A 15,383-nucleotide genomic window follows, 5' to 3' on the forward strand; every position below is an offset into this window, starting at 1 on the left:
GGCTTGCAGAAACGCCTGTGTGAAGCCAGGCTTGTTTGAGAGCTGCCTAGTCCGCGCCCCTCCGCAAGCGCGGGTGGTTCGGTCTGGGGCTTCTTGTAGCTCCCGCCGCCACGTGCAGAGTGGTAGTGCCCCAGGGAGCGCCCCCCATCCGCGAGCAGAGTGGTTATGTCCTGAGAGGCCCGCCCCCCGTCCGCGGGCAGAGTGGTTGTGCCCAGGGAGCCCGCCCCCAGACCACGTGTGCGCCGGGCCACGCGCTGCGCAGCTAGGGAGACGCTTTGTTCCGGCGGCGGGCTTCCGGGCCCGTGGTTTGGAGCTGGGAGCGGTGCGGGCCGGACCCCTCTTCGCGCCCAGGCCGGCTCGGCTCCCGGCAGATCTCAGGGCGCCATGGCTTCTCGTGGGAGAAAGCGGAAGGCCGAGGTGGCGGTGGTCGCGGCGGCGGCCAAACAGGAGAGGCCAGCGAAGGCAGGGGAGGCGACCGTCGTGATCGAGCATTGGTGAGGGGCCTGGAGAGGCCCGGGGAGGCGGACTAGGGCGTCGCAGGCCAAAGCCCCAGCCTCTGACCTTCCCCGTTTCTCTTTAGCACGAGCTGACGCGTCTACGGGCGCAACGCCGCGGCCCTGAGCCAGGCGCTGCGCCTGGAGACCCCGGAGCTTCCCGTGGAGGTGAACCCTGCCAAGCCCCGGAGGGGCAGCTTCGAGGTGACGCTGCTGCGCCCAGACGGCAGCAGTGAGTCGAGGCCCGGGGGCAGGCGGGAGGCGCTGGTCTCAGACCGTGGGCACCTCGGCATTTGGGGGACGTGCTGGTGCATTCCAAAGTGACTGGCTTTATTGGTCTTTTCCCAGGTGTGGAGCTCTGGACTGGGATTAAGAAGGGGCCCCCACGCAAACTGAAGTTCCCGGAGCCTCAAGAGGTGGTGAAGGAGCTGAAGAAGCACCTTTCGTAGGGTGTTTTGGATAGAAGTCCTCAACGCTGAGGTTTGAAGGGGGCTTGGGTGGATTTGGGTATTTGCGAAGCAGCCCTCGTTGCACACACGATCTACAACTTCTTTTCTTGCTCAGGATTTCCCCTTTGCTCCTGGGTAGGAAAACTAGAACTCGGCAGTAAAATTATTTCCTGTTGGTGTGCCATTTGCTAATTGGACGCATGTTTTGAGCTAAGTTACAGGGTGCTGATGCTAATGTGAATGACTGTAGAAATGCAATTTGTGCCCTTTAAAGATGTGGATTATTGCCGTGGGTGGGGGTACGGGCCCTTTTTGTTTCCGTTAGATTTATTTTGCACCCCTGATGGCAGTTGTTTTCGTTTCTTAAAGCTGGTGGTATAAAATCCCACTGGTTTCCTCGTTTGGGAGTTAAAGTTATTAACACTTGTTTTTGCTATTTTCCCCGCCTTGTACTGGCCAGAATTTTTGTGTAACCTCATGTGTGCTTATCCCTACCCTACCTTTTTGTGTTTTTTGTTTCGTTTGTAGTATGTTTTCTGTTAATCCCATGTGAAAACTACAGTAGTATCCCTCATAACCCCAAGGATTTGACGGGTCTTTATCTCTAGTCCTTGGACACGTTGTCAGGCACCTGATATGCTAAGTAAAAGGGGGGAGGGTGCAATTCTTGAATTCTCCTTGGTTTGTGGGTTCTGGGGTGGGGGGCACAGCTTCCTCAGACTTTTGGATTTCCTGGACCCTTTCTCTAAACTTTTTTTTTCCCTTGTCATGTTTACAGCTTCCTGTCTCTGGTGATGTTGGAGCACTTATGATGGAACATGGCCAAACTTTAGTCATGTACCTGAAATCGTGGTTTCTTCCCCTCCAGAAAGGATGGTTCACTTGTGAGGCAACCCGCTAGTAAGGCATTGAACAGTTCTTGGATTTGGTTCAATAAAAGTTGAAATAAAGTGTTTGAATAATAAAGTAAAACTTAATCTTATGATAAGAAATGGACAAAACCAGCTTTTTGTGGGATTGGCTCCCTTTGTATTTTTTTTCATATTCTGAGGTCACAAATTAACCTGGAGCTCCTAGGTTCTCTGGTAGATCATGTGAAATACTTGCAAAAACTGTGGGGGGGAAAAAAAGCAAATAATTTATTTTTTTAAAAAAAGCATCTATGTTTATCAACTCACTTCTTGGAAGTGATGACGGGTTATGTCTTTTTGGCACTTGCAAAGGTCTGGCTAGACCTCCCATACTGGACTCAATAAGCCACACATGTTAGGTATGGGAAAATGTCCTGTTAGTTGTACCCACTTGTTCCACCCCAGCACTGTTTTCACACCTTCTAAAATATTTTATGTTTTGTAGAAAGTATTTTTTCTCATTTATTATTGAATTAGCAGTGACTAGATGCTTCATAACTTAGGAGACCTGGTGCTGGTTGTTACTTATGATCCAGTAGAGTTGGGGACCACAGTTTATAGTTTCACTTGTTTATCACTAACTGGAAAATAGATTACAATGAAATAAGATGGTTCAAGTTCATAATTTTGTACCTATGGTACTATTTTTGCCTGGCTCCCAAAGCCTGGGGAGAAGAAAGGACCTTAAGAGAGCTAGGAGTATACCTGCCTCTTGTGCTAAGAGGACCTGGCATATGCTAGCCTCTGTCAATATCCCTTTCACTAGCCAACGTTTCCCACCCTCCCATTGCCCCTAACCTACTTCCTGTTCTACGTTAGTATGTCCACTTCTGTGTCTGACTCTGAGGAAGGGTCGGGCCACACAGAGGGAATACCAGTGGGCACCAGCCTCCCCTCTGATGTCCAGTCCACCACATCAATCTCTTCCTCTTCGGAGCTGGCAGAAAGCGTGTCCAACAACTCAGAGTTGTCAGGTACCTCCTTGCCCGCCTCTGGAGCAGAATACAACACCTCATCCATACTTAGGGACACTTCTGGCCCAGTGTCCATCCAGTTCGAACAGGGAGGTGAGAGGTCCTCATAGGACCTTTGGGGAAGGTCAAGAGAGTCCATATGAAGCTTATCTCTCCGACCATCCAGTGGTTGGGAACTGGTAATTTCCAGATCTGGAGTCCAGGAACCTCCTACTGAAAGTACCTCTCCTTCACTCACCTCAGAGGGTATGACAAGGGGGCTAAGGGACTCAATTGGCTCTTTGTTCTCAGAAGGCATAACAAGGGGGCTAAAGGGCTCAACTGGCTCTTTGTTCTCACCAACTGGTTCCTTTTCCAGTCCTGTGAGCTCCCTGGGCCAGAGTTCCAAGTCTGGCAAACACCATTCATCCCCTTCAATCCAGTTCTTTCCTGTTTCTGTCAGATGATAGCTAGGGGTCCTGCAGCCCTCCCCTCCAGGACTTTGCAGAGACCCTATGGGGGGCTCTATGGGGGGCTCAATGTCTGAGCCACACAGCATGAAGTCCAGGATCTCCTCTAGCTCGCTGGTGGCAGCAGCGCTCGTGATGCGGTACTCCTCGGCTTCGCAGGGCTGCCCCAGCAGGGCTGTGTCAAATGCATAGGGCTCTCTGCAGTCCATAGTCAACCCAGGTTCCTTCCCTATCAGTTCTGGACTGGACCCGAACTCAGACTTCACTACTGCGTGGTCTGGGGAGCGGCTAGCAGAGAGCAGAATGTCTTGGAGTCTAGAGCACAAGGGGGAGTCCTGACAAAGGTCTACCTGAGCAGATGACAGTTCCTGCTCTTTATGTGAGGATGGCTGAGTACTCGCAGTCTCTTCCAAGTGCTGAGCTTCCAGGATCTGAGGGCTGTCTTGAGAATTTTTGAGGGGAGGCTCTTGTACCACCTCCCAGCATGTCCCATTGACAATCTTCCGAAGTTTCACTCTTCCAACTTGCCCCTCTTCTACAGAGTCTGAGTTCGGTGCCCTGACTTCAGGGCTCCGCTTCTTGCTCCCACCTGTCTTCCCAAGGCCAGATGGGCTTGGGATGCTCTGTAGAGGACTAGCTCTCCCTGGTTTCTCCTTGTCTTCTGGTACTTTATTTATACTCTTCTGCCGCCAAAGGCGCCGGCCAGGGGCTGTGGGTACTGAGGTGGGTCTGCTTACCATGCTAGAAGGCTTGGATGTACAGGTATCAGGAGACGGCTTTGAGCGACTCAGTCTGATCTTTCTGGGCAATAGCCGCTCATCTACAGAAGGGTACATACTGGGTGGAGAAAGTGCTGTAGGAACAATGGCAGGGTCACTCTTGTTCTCTCTTGGTCCCTGACTGTGGCTTGATGGTGAAGAGCTTTTTTCTTGTGGAGTTGGGCAAGCTCTGGCCTTCTTCTTGAGCAGGTTGCCAGACAAGTTCTCTGCATTCTGTCGGTTGCTTTTCTCTAGGGGCCCCTCGTCCTTCCCGGAGGACTTCAATCTCACTGGCCCAAGAGGGCAAGGAGTCTGGGTCACAGGCAGTGGAGTCCGAGGGTGGCGGCTGGATGCCACCACCCTGGCAGAGATTGGTGCAGCCGCTGGAGGCTGTAAGCACTCCCTGTTTAGTCTTCGGCCCTGGGGAGCCTTCACCAACTTCCCACCCTCTAGCTGAAGGGATTCTAGCTCAGATACACGGAGCTGACGGGCAGCAGAAAGCACATCCTGGGCTTCTTCTCGAGATACTTCCATCTCTGAGGTATATAAGAAGTCCACCAGCTTCCTGAGTGTCCTGATCTTCAAGCCCCCCAGCTCCAGCACCACCTTCCGACCCTGAGCTGGCCTCTCCCGCTCCAGGCGCTCTGTGAAGAAGGGGCTGCAGGCTGACAGGATGCAGCAATGAGCTGGGACTGCCTCACCTGGAAGGAAGTCCAAACACTTTATCTTAAGCAAACTGGCATGTTCATGGGCTGAGCAGAGTCTTTACCACCCAAATGTGCTGTTCTTTCTCTCAGTTTTCCTCCATGGAAGTTCAAATAGGAGAAATCTGTTCCTTCTGTCCGCCTGGAACCTTTTGTCATTACCTAGCTAACACCATTTTATCTTTCAAAATCTAGTTTAGGGACTGCTTGGGGGGCTCGGTTGACTATATGCCTTGGGCTTCGGTCATGATCTCAGAGTTCTGGGATTGTGAGGCTCCCTGCTCAGTGGGGAATCTGCTTCCTCTCCTTTTGCACGCCCCTCCCCCCGCCCCGACCAACCACCACTCCTGCTCGCTCTCTCAAATAAATAAAATCTTAAAACAAAAACAAAACCCTGAAAATCTAATTTGGTCATTACTTCTTCAGAAAGCCTTTCCCCATCCCACGTCAAGTCTAGGTTAGGTGCTTCTGGGCACGAGGAGGTACTCTAGCTATCAGAGCACTTAGATACCCATATTGTAAGTGTCCATCTCCTTCACTGAAGTGAAGCTTTATGATTGAGACTATCTGCTCACAGAGGTATAACCCGCTGCTTGACACAAAGGAGAAGTTCAAATTTTTTTTTTTAGACTCACAGGAGAGTTCATTAAAAATTTTACAGAAGCTGTTTGTAATAGAATGTGAGCTTTGGATGTAGACAATCACGGTTCAATTCTCTCCTGCTCCTCTTAGGCACTACCTACCAGGCAGTGGTCTGTCCTCAGCCACCTTCCTTATGGGTACTTCCCTGGCAATCTCAGTCTCTCTCATGGCTTCCATTTCCAAAGGCTTGCTGCTGACTCCCAGGTCCTACTTCTGCCCAAATACCTTTTTCCTGAGCCACTAAACATGCCATAGCCTGTATCAACCTTTCTAGAAAATGAACTCCGTTCCCTAACCCCAAAACCTCCCATTTCTTACATCCAGCTGCCCAAGCCTGGAAACTACAAGTCATCTTTGATTGTTCTCCTTTAACCTCTGTATCTAATCAAACAGTGATTTTTATCTATTTATTTATTTTCAAAGATTTTATTTATTTGACAGAGAGATCACAAGCAGGCAGAGCAGCAGGCAGAGAGAGGGGAAAGTAGTCTCCCCACTGAGCAGAGATCCTGATGCGGGGCTCGATCCCAGGACCCTGAGATCATGACCCGAGCTGAAGGCAGAGACTTAACCCACTGAGCCACCTAGGTGTCCCTTATCTATTTATTTTTAAAGATATTTTTCCTAATTTTTAAAACTTTAATATAGTTCAAATCAGTGGGCCAGGTTCACTTAAGCTCGTTCACTGCCAAACCCAGGGGGAGGGACTGCTTCAGTTTCTCTGCCTTCTCCTTGTCTATGATGACCAAGGTGTAAAGGTATCTTCTGCACCGAACTTTAAAACTTCATGTTATCCTTACTTTTCTTGTTCTTGATGGATTTGGCATCCCTCACCTGGCCGTGAGCAGAAAGTCCTTGATTTCCTTGATTTTGCAAGGTGTGGCTATGGAGCGACTCGGGAGCGTGCAGCCAGCACAGCAAGTGGCAAGGAGGATGGAAAAGCTAAAAATTTTTAGGTAACCTCTACACCCAACATGGGGCTCAAATTCAAAACCCTGAGATCAACAGTCACAGGCTCCATTGACTGAACCAGCCAGGCACCCCTCAAACATTAATCTTAAAAAAAAAAAAAAAAAAAAAAAAAAAGATACTATTTCTTGAATCCTTATTGCATGCCATGTAATATACTAAGTCAGGGTTTTACCAGTATTCATTCATTTGCTCTTCACTGCAATCCTGTGAAGTAGCTGCTATTACAGATGAGTAAACCGTGGCATAGCTAAGTAACATATCGACCACAATTACACGGTTAGCAAGTCACAGGAAGAGGATTTGAACCCAGGGAGTTTCGTTACAGAGCTTAAGCCCTTAACTGCTCCAAGTTTTGTAAATTATTTTTGTTTATAAACCATACATTTTTCTCTATTCTCAATGTCTAGTTTTAGGCTACCATTCCCTCTCTGGATTCCAAAATGACCTCCTATCTGGGCTTAACAACAATCCAATCCAATAATTCTCATGCAGCCTAAGTGCTATTTTTAAAGTAGGCATCTGATCATGACCTTCCTCTTAATACCTTTAAATACATTTTCTGGGGCCCCTGGGTGGCTCAGTCAGTTGAGCTTCTGACTCCCGGTCTCATTCTGGGTCATGATCTCAGAGTAATGGGATTGAGCCCTGTGGCAGGCTCTACACTCAGCAGCGAGTCTGCTTGAGATTGCCCCCTCTCCCTCTGCCTCTCCCCGCTTGCACACACACACTCTTTCTAAAATAAATCTTTTTTAAAAAAAAGATTTAGGGCACCTGAGTGGCTCAGTGGGTTAAAGCCTCTGCCTTCAGCTCGGGTCATGATCCCAGGGTCCTGGAATCCAGCCCCATGTTGGGCTCTCTGCTCGGCAGGGAGCCTGCTTCTTCCTCTCTCTCCGCCTGCCTCTCTGCCTACTTGTGATCGCTGTCTGTCAAATAAATAAATAAAAATCTTTAAAAAAATTTTTTAAAATTTATTTATTTGACAGAGAGCGATCACAAGTAGGCAGAGAGGCAGGCGGAGAGAGAGGAGGAAGCAGGCTCCCTACCGAGCAGAGAGCCGGATGTGGGACTCCATCCCAGGACCATGAGATCATGACCCGAGCCAAAAGGAAGAGGCTTAACCCACTGAGCCACCCAGGCGCCCTAAAATAAATAAATCTCAAACAAAATAAATACATTTTCCAATGTTCTGAGGATAAGACCTACTTCTTTGCACAACACTTCAGAACTCACACGTTGCTGCTAATTTCTCTCCCCGTATCTCTCATCAATATACTTCCTGGAGTCTGCCCTCTAGCCATAGTGAACCACTCACAAATCCTTGGTTGCATCTTCATCTCTGTACATGTTGTTTTCTCTGCCTGAGGAAATCTTTCCCCACTTCCTTCTACTCCTGTTTGTCCTCCAGATCTCCACTAAGAGATTATTTTTTCCAAGAAAATCACCCTAACCTGTGTCCCCCAACCTCCTCATGTCTGGGAAGGTGCCCCTCTCTTGTGCTCCTGTCTCAGTGTTATTTATTATATTGCAGTTACTTGGATCCACTGTTATCTCAGGTTTCTCTCCCCTTTACGTGATTTCCGTATAAGAAGGGATTTTATCTTCATACAGTATATATGCCCATGCTTGTACACTGTTATAACATACAACAGGCAATTGTTTTTTTAAAAAATTTTGAATTAAGGAATGAATTCCAATTCTGTACTTACTAAGAGAACCAACAGGCAAGACAAATTAACTCCCTAAGCCTCAATTCATTCATCTGTAGAACTGGAACCATATCACATTATCTCACAAGACTGTTGTAAGAATCAAATGAGACACTAGATGATATTGTATGTACTCTGCAAAGTACAGAGTGCTACACGATGTTGGTTGTCATAATCCCTTTTTATAAATGAAGAAACTGAGCTCCAGAGAGATGAAGTGAGGCTTGGGTATTTGTCACTTAATTTCTAAGTAACAAAGCTAAGACTCTGACCCCTAGTCTTGGGCTTTTTATAGGATACCAGGCTCAGGGCGCCTGGGTGGCTCAGTTGGTTTGGGGTATGACTCTTGATCTCAGCTCAGGTCTTAATCTTAGGGTCATGAGTTCAAGCCCCCCACTGGGCTCCATGCTGGGCATGGAGTCTACTTAAAAAACCAACAAAAATACACGATAGGGGCGCCTGGGTGGCTCAGTGGGTTAAAGTCTCTGCCTTCAGCTCAGATCATGATCCCAGGGTCCTGGGATTGAGCCCTGCATGGGGCTCTCTGCTCAGCAGGGAGCCTGCTTTCCCCCACCCCTCTGCCTGCCTTTCTGCCTACTTGTGATCTATCAAATAAATAAGTAAAATCTTTAAAAAAAATACATGATACCAGGCTCTACTTCATACTGACTGAACATTCCATGTATAAAGGAAAGGGGTGGAAACAAACTATATATTTTTAAGTCTAACAACAAACAACAAAAACCTTTTATTTGAAGATGAGAAAAATTAAGCAAAAGTTTGGCAAGAAAATGAGAATATATGTAATAGTATTGTCTAACACTTATATTGTGCTTTGTACATTAAAAGCATTGTTCTAAGTCCTGTATGTATGTTAGCTCCATCTTCACAATCACCCTGTTACATTTTAATTATCCACCTTTTACAGAATTTCTACACTTAATAAACTTTACATTACTTCATTACTTTCTTTTCTTTTCTTTTCTTTTTTTTTTTTTTTTAAGATTTTATTTACTGGGGTGCCTGGGTGGCTCAGTGGGTTAAGCCACTGCCTTCAGCTCAGGTCATGATCTCAGGGTCCTGGGATTGAGCCCCACATCAGGCTCTATGCTCAGCAGGGAGCCTGCTTCCCCCTCTCTCTCTGCCTGCCTGCCTACTTGTGCTCTCTCTCTCTGTCAAATAAATAAAACCTTTAAAAAAAATTAAAAATAATGATTTTATTTATTCACCTGAGAAAAAACCTAGGAGTGAGGGAGGGGAGAAAGGGAGAAACAGACTCCCTGCTGAGCAGGGAAGAGTGGGACATAGGGCTCAATACCAGGACTCAGAGATCATGACTTGAGCTAAAGGCAGATGCCTAGCCGACTGAGCCACCCAGGTTGCCCCTCTACTTACATGTTTTAAGAGAAAAAAAGCACAGTCTCATTTTCACTCTTGGAAACAGTAACTGTCCTAGAAACAAACAGCTCTTTACCAAATAACTTATAGTGCTCAAGGGTGGTAGCACATTTTCTTGGTTTTGTGCTCTATTCCCTGGCCCTGAACTCATTTTATCTTATTCTATAGTGAGTATTCTATATTGACATTTTAATTGAGTCCACACTAGTGTCTTACCTTCTGCCTGCAGAAGGACATCACAGAACACACCAGTCTGTTGCTGGTGATGAAGCTGCAGAAAAGCTAACCGGAGAAACCGGGGATTCCTGTATAGGATTTTGGAACTGGCAGGAGAGCACATGTTGGTCTCTTAACAAACTTTCTAGGTTTTCACAGATCAGATTCCTGTAGATGAGAAAGTGTATTTCAGAAGAATGCCTGTACCTAATTTGTTTTTCATTTTTGAAATGGTAGGAAAATCTTAAAAGTGGGAGATAATAGCCACGGGATGAGTTACCATAAGCCCAGAAATTGTGCCAAGGGTCTCTTAAGAATATCATAGTGTTTACATGTGGGAGCTTAGAAGCAAGCGTAGATTTGAATCCCAGCTCTGTTATTTATTAGCTTAGCTGTATAATCTCAAGCAAATGACCTAACTCTTCTGAGTCTCACTTTTCTCATCTAGGAAGTGGTAATGATAACAGTACTTACCTGGTGGAGCTGTTTTAAAGATTAAATGAGTCAATGCGGGTAAAATTGCTTAGCACCGCGAGTGCCTGACACATAATAACTATCACTTCTAAAATGGTAGCTATTGTTGTTATCCTCAAACCTTCTTCATTCACATTACCCCTGAGACTCAACGCCTACGGTGCTGACAACTCGTATTCTTCCTGAGTTCCATAGGTATAAACCTCAATTTAACACTTCTAAAGAAACAACACTGAATAGACAATTCTCTAGGAAGTTGTCCACACCTTCTTTTCTTTGAGCTCGCTCTATCACGCTAACCAGCAGAGGGTGCACAGTCAAGAAAAGCAGGTGCTGAACTCGGTGGAAAATCTCTCACAGAAATAAGGACACTGCCACCCTTGCTTCAGATGTTCTTGACCAAAGTAAGCCTAATACGGCCTGGGAATTGGCAAAGATTCTAGCCTTTAGGTTTGTCAGTCTGGTGAATCGACGGGCTAACAATGGAGAAGGCATAATTAAGCATTCTACCCTTCCTGATACAAGCTGGATAGATATCCTGAATTCAGGCTTACTCCATTCCCAGCTTTTTTGCACGGAAACCCCCACACTCACTGCACAGGAAGGAACAGCTGGTGTTCCTTCCTTGGTATGCAGTTTTCTGTCAGGTGGCACCGAGGATCTGAACAGTTCCCGTCAAACTATTAGGAAAGAAAAGAGTGGAAGGGTTAATTAAGAAGGGGTAGGCTCAATTTCCATTTCAGCCAGAGAAATGGGGAGCGGAGGGGGGCTGCTCTTGCAAGGTCCCAAACAGGCTCTGGGGAGGCTTCCCAACCCACCAGCACCCGGCCTCGCTCCCAGACCCAACCTGGAAGAGCTCGGCAGTCGGAGTGGCGCTCGCCGACGTCTTCGTGCTTGGGTCCTCTGTCCAGCCTGCCTTGCTTCCTCCCAAAGTCCAGCCTTGCGCGGGAAGGTTTAACAAAGCAGCTCAGGTGGGCCAATGACCTGAGGGTTCCTCTCCCTGTCCAGAATGGAGGAATCGGGGTTGGCGGAGAAAGCTGGGCTTCAGGGAAGGCCCTGCAATGCTGGGCGTCCCGCACGCTCTGGCCGCCCTGGCCCAACTCCTTTGAAGAGAGAACTCTCGGCGCGAAGATTTCTGGGAATGGAGCGTGGGGTTCCCCGAGGCCCGAATTCAGGGCTCCCCGTCACCACCACGCCCAGCCGCACGGGCTTTGCAGCCACCCCCTGTTGCCTTCGTACCGCTGCGGGCCCCGCCACCCTCCTGCACCGGGGCGTGGTGACAGCGAGGGCCTGAGGCCACGCGGCCCGCGCCACACACCTCGCGCCGCCGTCCCTGCGCAGGGCGCGTTGTGGGCCCGACGTCCTTCCTCCTCCCCCCGCCCTCGGTCTGACGTCTGCCTGAATACGTCATCCCCATTGGCCGAAGGCTCCTTGGACGACCAATCACAGGGAGAGGAGCACTTTGGGCGGGAGACTAAGTCTCGAGGGACTTGAGGGCTAAGCCAAGATAAGATGGTCGGGCGGCGAGAGGTAGGTGGGAAGAGGCTGCTCGGGAGGGATCCTTATAGAGGCCGCCTTCTCCCTCGGCTCGATGAAATCTCAGTGACAAGAGAGTCAGGATGCCCCAGTTAAGGCAGGCTCCAAGGCGGTTGCCGGACACCTCTTTCTATCCCTCGAAAGAGGCTGTGGATAAACGGCCCTGGCCCTGTGAGATGGCACCAGGCTTCGCGGAGGAAAAAGCCGGTGGAGGGCTCTCCTCGCACCTTGATCAGGTGCCTCTGCTCTCTTAGCGCAGGAATGAGGTATTTCGGCTGGAGTGCCTGAATTCAGGCTTTTCACAGATTCCACTCTGCGCGAAATCTCAGAGAACCGGTGCGACCAAGGGGGTTGCTGAACCTCCCGTGTGGAGTGGCCTCCGGTGTCCTTCCAGAGGTGACTTAGTGCGCTTCCTGACTGGAAACAGTTGTGTTCAGGGGTGAAATTTAAAAAAAAAATTAAATGATTTCCGGTGCCTGGGTGGCTCAGCTGGTTAAGCGAATGCCTTGGGCTAAGGTCATGATCTTGGAGTCCTGGATCATCGAGTCCCCCATTGGGCTCCCTGCTCAGTAGAGAGTCTGCTTCTCCCGCTGACCTCTCTCTTTTCTTTCCTTTTTTTTTTTTTTTTTTTTTAAGATTTTTTTTTTTTTTTTTTAATTTATTTGACAGACAAGAGATCACAAGTAGGTAGAAAGGCAGGTGAGGGGCGGGGCAGGCTCCCCGCGGCGCAGAGAGCGGGATGCCGGGCTCGATTTGAGAACCTTGGGATCGTGACCTGAGCCGAAGGCAGAGGCTTTAACCCACACTAAGCCACGCAGGCACCCCTGACCTCTCTCTTTTCATGCTCTCTCTCTTTCTCTCTCTCAAATTAATTTTAAAAAATACAGGGATTTCAAGATTGAACATTTAGAGAGAAGTCCAATGCGCATTATAAATCTGAACAGCGGTTCTTACCCGTGTGTGTGTTAGGTCCTGGGGCCTGGTTTCATTTAGATGCTCTGCGAAGTCCAGCTCTAGATGAAGATGGCTGAATCCAAAGCTACCGGTGACAGAGTGTGGTGAAAACCAGAGCAGCGTTCACCGAAGCCCGCTGGAGGCCGATCGCGGAGATGCCCTGCAAAGGAACAGACAAGAGTGAGGAGAGGTGAGTAGTACCCTGCGCTCAAACAGGTCTCTATTGATACCTAACACCTTTTTAAAAAGGAGTTGAGTATGTCAATTGTACCATAATTATCAATTATATAGAATTAAATATTTTTAAGGGATTTGGGAAGGTTGACTGAAATATGGGGGGTGGGGGTGCATTTCCAAGTCAGGTAATATTTTCCTAGTTTGAGGCCTGCTCTTAAGGTGGAAAAAAGTTCAAGGAACAGAACACATTTTTGGTTGCAGTTATGTTTTGGAGAGGAAGCAACTGGTGAAAGGATATAAAACTTAGCAGAGGGGTGCCTGGGTGGCTCAGTGGGTTAAAGCCTCTGCCTTGGCTCAGGTCGTGATCCCAGGGTCCTGGGATCGAGCCCTACATCGGGCTCTCTGCTCCGCAGGGAGCCTGCTTCCTCCTCTCTCTCTGCCTGCCTCTCTGCCTACCTGTGATCTCTGTCTGTTAAATAAATAAAATCTTAAAATAAATAAATAAATAAATAAAACTTAGCAGAAGCAAGCAAGCAAAAAGAAAAAAAAAGACAAGGCAGAACAATGTTTGTTTATGACATCTTGCTGTGGAATCAAGACTTGAGGGCCACCTGGGTGGCTCAGTGGGTTAAAGCCTCTGCCTTCAGCTTGGGTCATGATCCAAGGGTTCTGGGATCAAGCCCCGAGTCATGATTTTTTTAAAGATTTTTTTAAAGGGCTCCTTGCTTGACGGGGAGCCTGCTTCCTCTTCTCTCTCTGACTGCCTCTCTGCCTACTTATGATCTCTGTCTGTCAAATAAATAAAATCTTAAAAAAAAAAAAAAAAGACTTGAGTGAGCAGGTGAAGTGCTAGTAGAAGTGATCCTGTGGACTTATAAGAAAAACAGAAATACTGGGGTGCCCAGGTGGCTCATTCGCTAAGCATCTGCCTTTGGCTCAGGTCATGATCCCAGGGTGCTGGGAGCCCTGCATAGGGCTCCCTGCTCAGCAGGAAGACTGCTTCTCCCACTCCCACTCCCCCTGCTTGTGTTCCTTCTCTCACTGTCAAATAAATAAATGAAATCTTAAAAAAAAAAAAAAAGAAAGAAAAACAGAAATATTATATCCCCTCATGAATTTGTTATTATGATTAGGTTAGTTTTCAAGAAATAGAAAGGACTCACTTCTTCATTTCTTCTTTTTTTTAAATCCAACACCGTTTAAATATATCTTGTGACAGTAGAATTTCTAAAGGGAATGGTGAACAGCCTTCCAACCCAGAGCTTTAAAAATGACAAACATTCTATGGTAACGTGTAGCCACCAGAGGGTAGAAACGAGTAAAAATATTTTGTCTTCCTTTGTATGTCTAGCCAGTGCTTTTTGGAGTTGATTTTTTGTTGTTTCTTCTCCTTGGCATTTATGGTTTTAGCTATTTTAGAAGTAGAGACAGCACAGCGTTCAGCCCTACATAATAATTTTAATATTTTTAAAAATTTTTATTTAACTAACTTATTTTTAATATTTCTTTTTTTAAAGGATTTTTTTTTTTTAAAGATTTTATTTATTTGACAGAGATCACAAGTAGGCAGAGAGGCAGGCAGAGAGAGAAAGGAGGAAGCAGGCTCCCTGCTGAGCAGAGAGCCAGATGTGGGGCTCAATCCCAGGACCCTGGGATCATGACCTGAGCAGAAGGCAGAGGCTTAACCCACTGAGCCACCCAGGTGCCCCCTTATTTTTAATATTTCTATTTTGAATACAAAATTATTTCCCAGCTCTTCCCCAATCTTTTACTATAGATTCCTATTCTTCTGTTTGTTAAGTGGAGATGACTGTGGTGGGGGGGAGAATCACACTTTGAGAGTCATAAAATCGAGCACTGAATGTAATATTCAATGCATTCAAAACAAAACAAAATGAAAGAAAGAAAACAAAGGAGAGAAAAAAAACCCTGAAATAAAAACCAACCATGTATGTCTAAACATATTCTCAATCCATTGACTTCTCTCTACTTTTACTGCTGCCATTGTAGTCAGGTCGGTATTATAGTAGCTTGACCTTCAAACTAATTTCCTTGCTTTCACCCTTACCCTCTTTATTCCATTTGTCACATAAGCCAGCAGATCTTTTCAAAATCTGAGATCATGTCATTCTACTGTTGATAACACTCACAGGCCTCCCTCTACTGAGAGTAAGTTAATCAAAACTTCCTCTAACCTGTAAAATCCTTCATATTTCTATCACTCCCTCCTCATTTTGAGACTCTGCTGGATCCACCAGGTTTCAGCTTCATCCTTGAGGGCTTTGGCATTAGTAGTTACCGTTGTTCATATGTTCTCATAGTTGTCTGCTTCTTCCCATTTAGATTTCAACTTAAATGCCAAACTCTCGGAGAGTTTGTCCTTGACATCTAATGTTGCACAAGTCACAAGTCATTCTTATCAGTCTCTCTTAAATTTCGGTTTAGTGTTCCGTCTGACATCTTATTTTTTAAATCTTCTTTCTCCCTCCACTAGAATGTAAGCTTTCTGAGAGCGGGGTACTTGTCTACTCATTATCTAGAAGAGTACCTGGCTCATAGAAGGTGCTCA

General features: G+C 47.0%; 2 protein-coding genes and 1 pseudogene across 2 annotated transcripts; 1 reads left to right on the forward strand and 2 right to left on the reverse strand.

Moving 5' to 3' along the window:
• Positions 1–234: 234 nt before the first annotated feature.
• On the forward strand, positions 235–1,925 carry SELENOH (selenoprotein H). The gene is made up of 4 exons (XM_059142832.1): positions 235–494; positions 581–726; positions 843–974; positions 1,722–1,925. The coding sequence occupies exons 1-3, from the start codon at positions 385–387 to the stop codon at positions 941–943; spliced, it is 357 nt and encodes a 118-aa protein (XP_058998815.1). The 5' UTR covers positions 235–384; the 3' UTR covers positions 944–974; positions 1,722–1,925.
• Positions 1,926–2,272: 347 nt separating this feature from the next.
• Positions 2,273–9,827, reverse strand: BTBD18 (BTB domain containing 18). Its single transcript, XM_059142839.1, has 2 exons — positions 9,674–9,827; positions 2,273–4,736 (listed from the first exon to the last, which is right to left on the reverse strand). The coding sequence occupies exons 1-2, from the start codon at positions 9,795–9,797 to the stop codon at positions 2,665–2,667; spliced, it is 2,196 nt and encodes a 731-aa protein (XP_058998822.1). The 5' UTR covers positions 9,798–9,827; the 3' UTR covers positions 2,273–2,664.
• LOC131818850 (large ribosomal subunit protein eL38-like) lies at positions 6,050–7,823 on the reverse strand (annotated as a pseudogene).
• Positions 9,828–15,383: the final 5,556 nt, after the last annotated feature.

This window comes from Mustela lutreola, chromosome 1 (assembly GCF_030435805.1).
Source record: "Mustela lutreola isolate mMusLut2 chromosome 1, mMusLut2.pri, whole genome shotgun sequence".
Taxonomy (NCBI): Eukaryota; Metazoa; Chordata; class Mammalia; order Carnivora; family Mustelidae; genus Mustela; species Mustela lutreola.

Bases quoted from the DNA above. Each gene is read 5' to 3' on its own strand.
- BTBD18 (XM_059142839.1), bottom strand. From the start codon at position 9,797: ATGTGCTCTCCTGCCAGTTCCAAAATCCTATACAGGAATCCCCGGTTT. The intron at 4,737-9,673 runs GTAAGACACTAG...ACTTCCTTCCAG, and splicing joins TGTCCTTCTGCAGGCAGAAG to GTGAGGCAGTCCCAGCTCAT.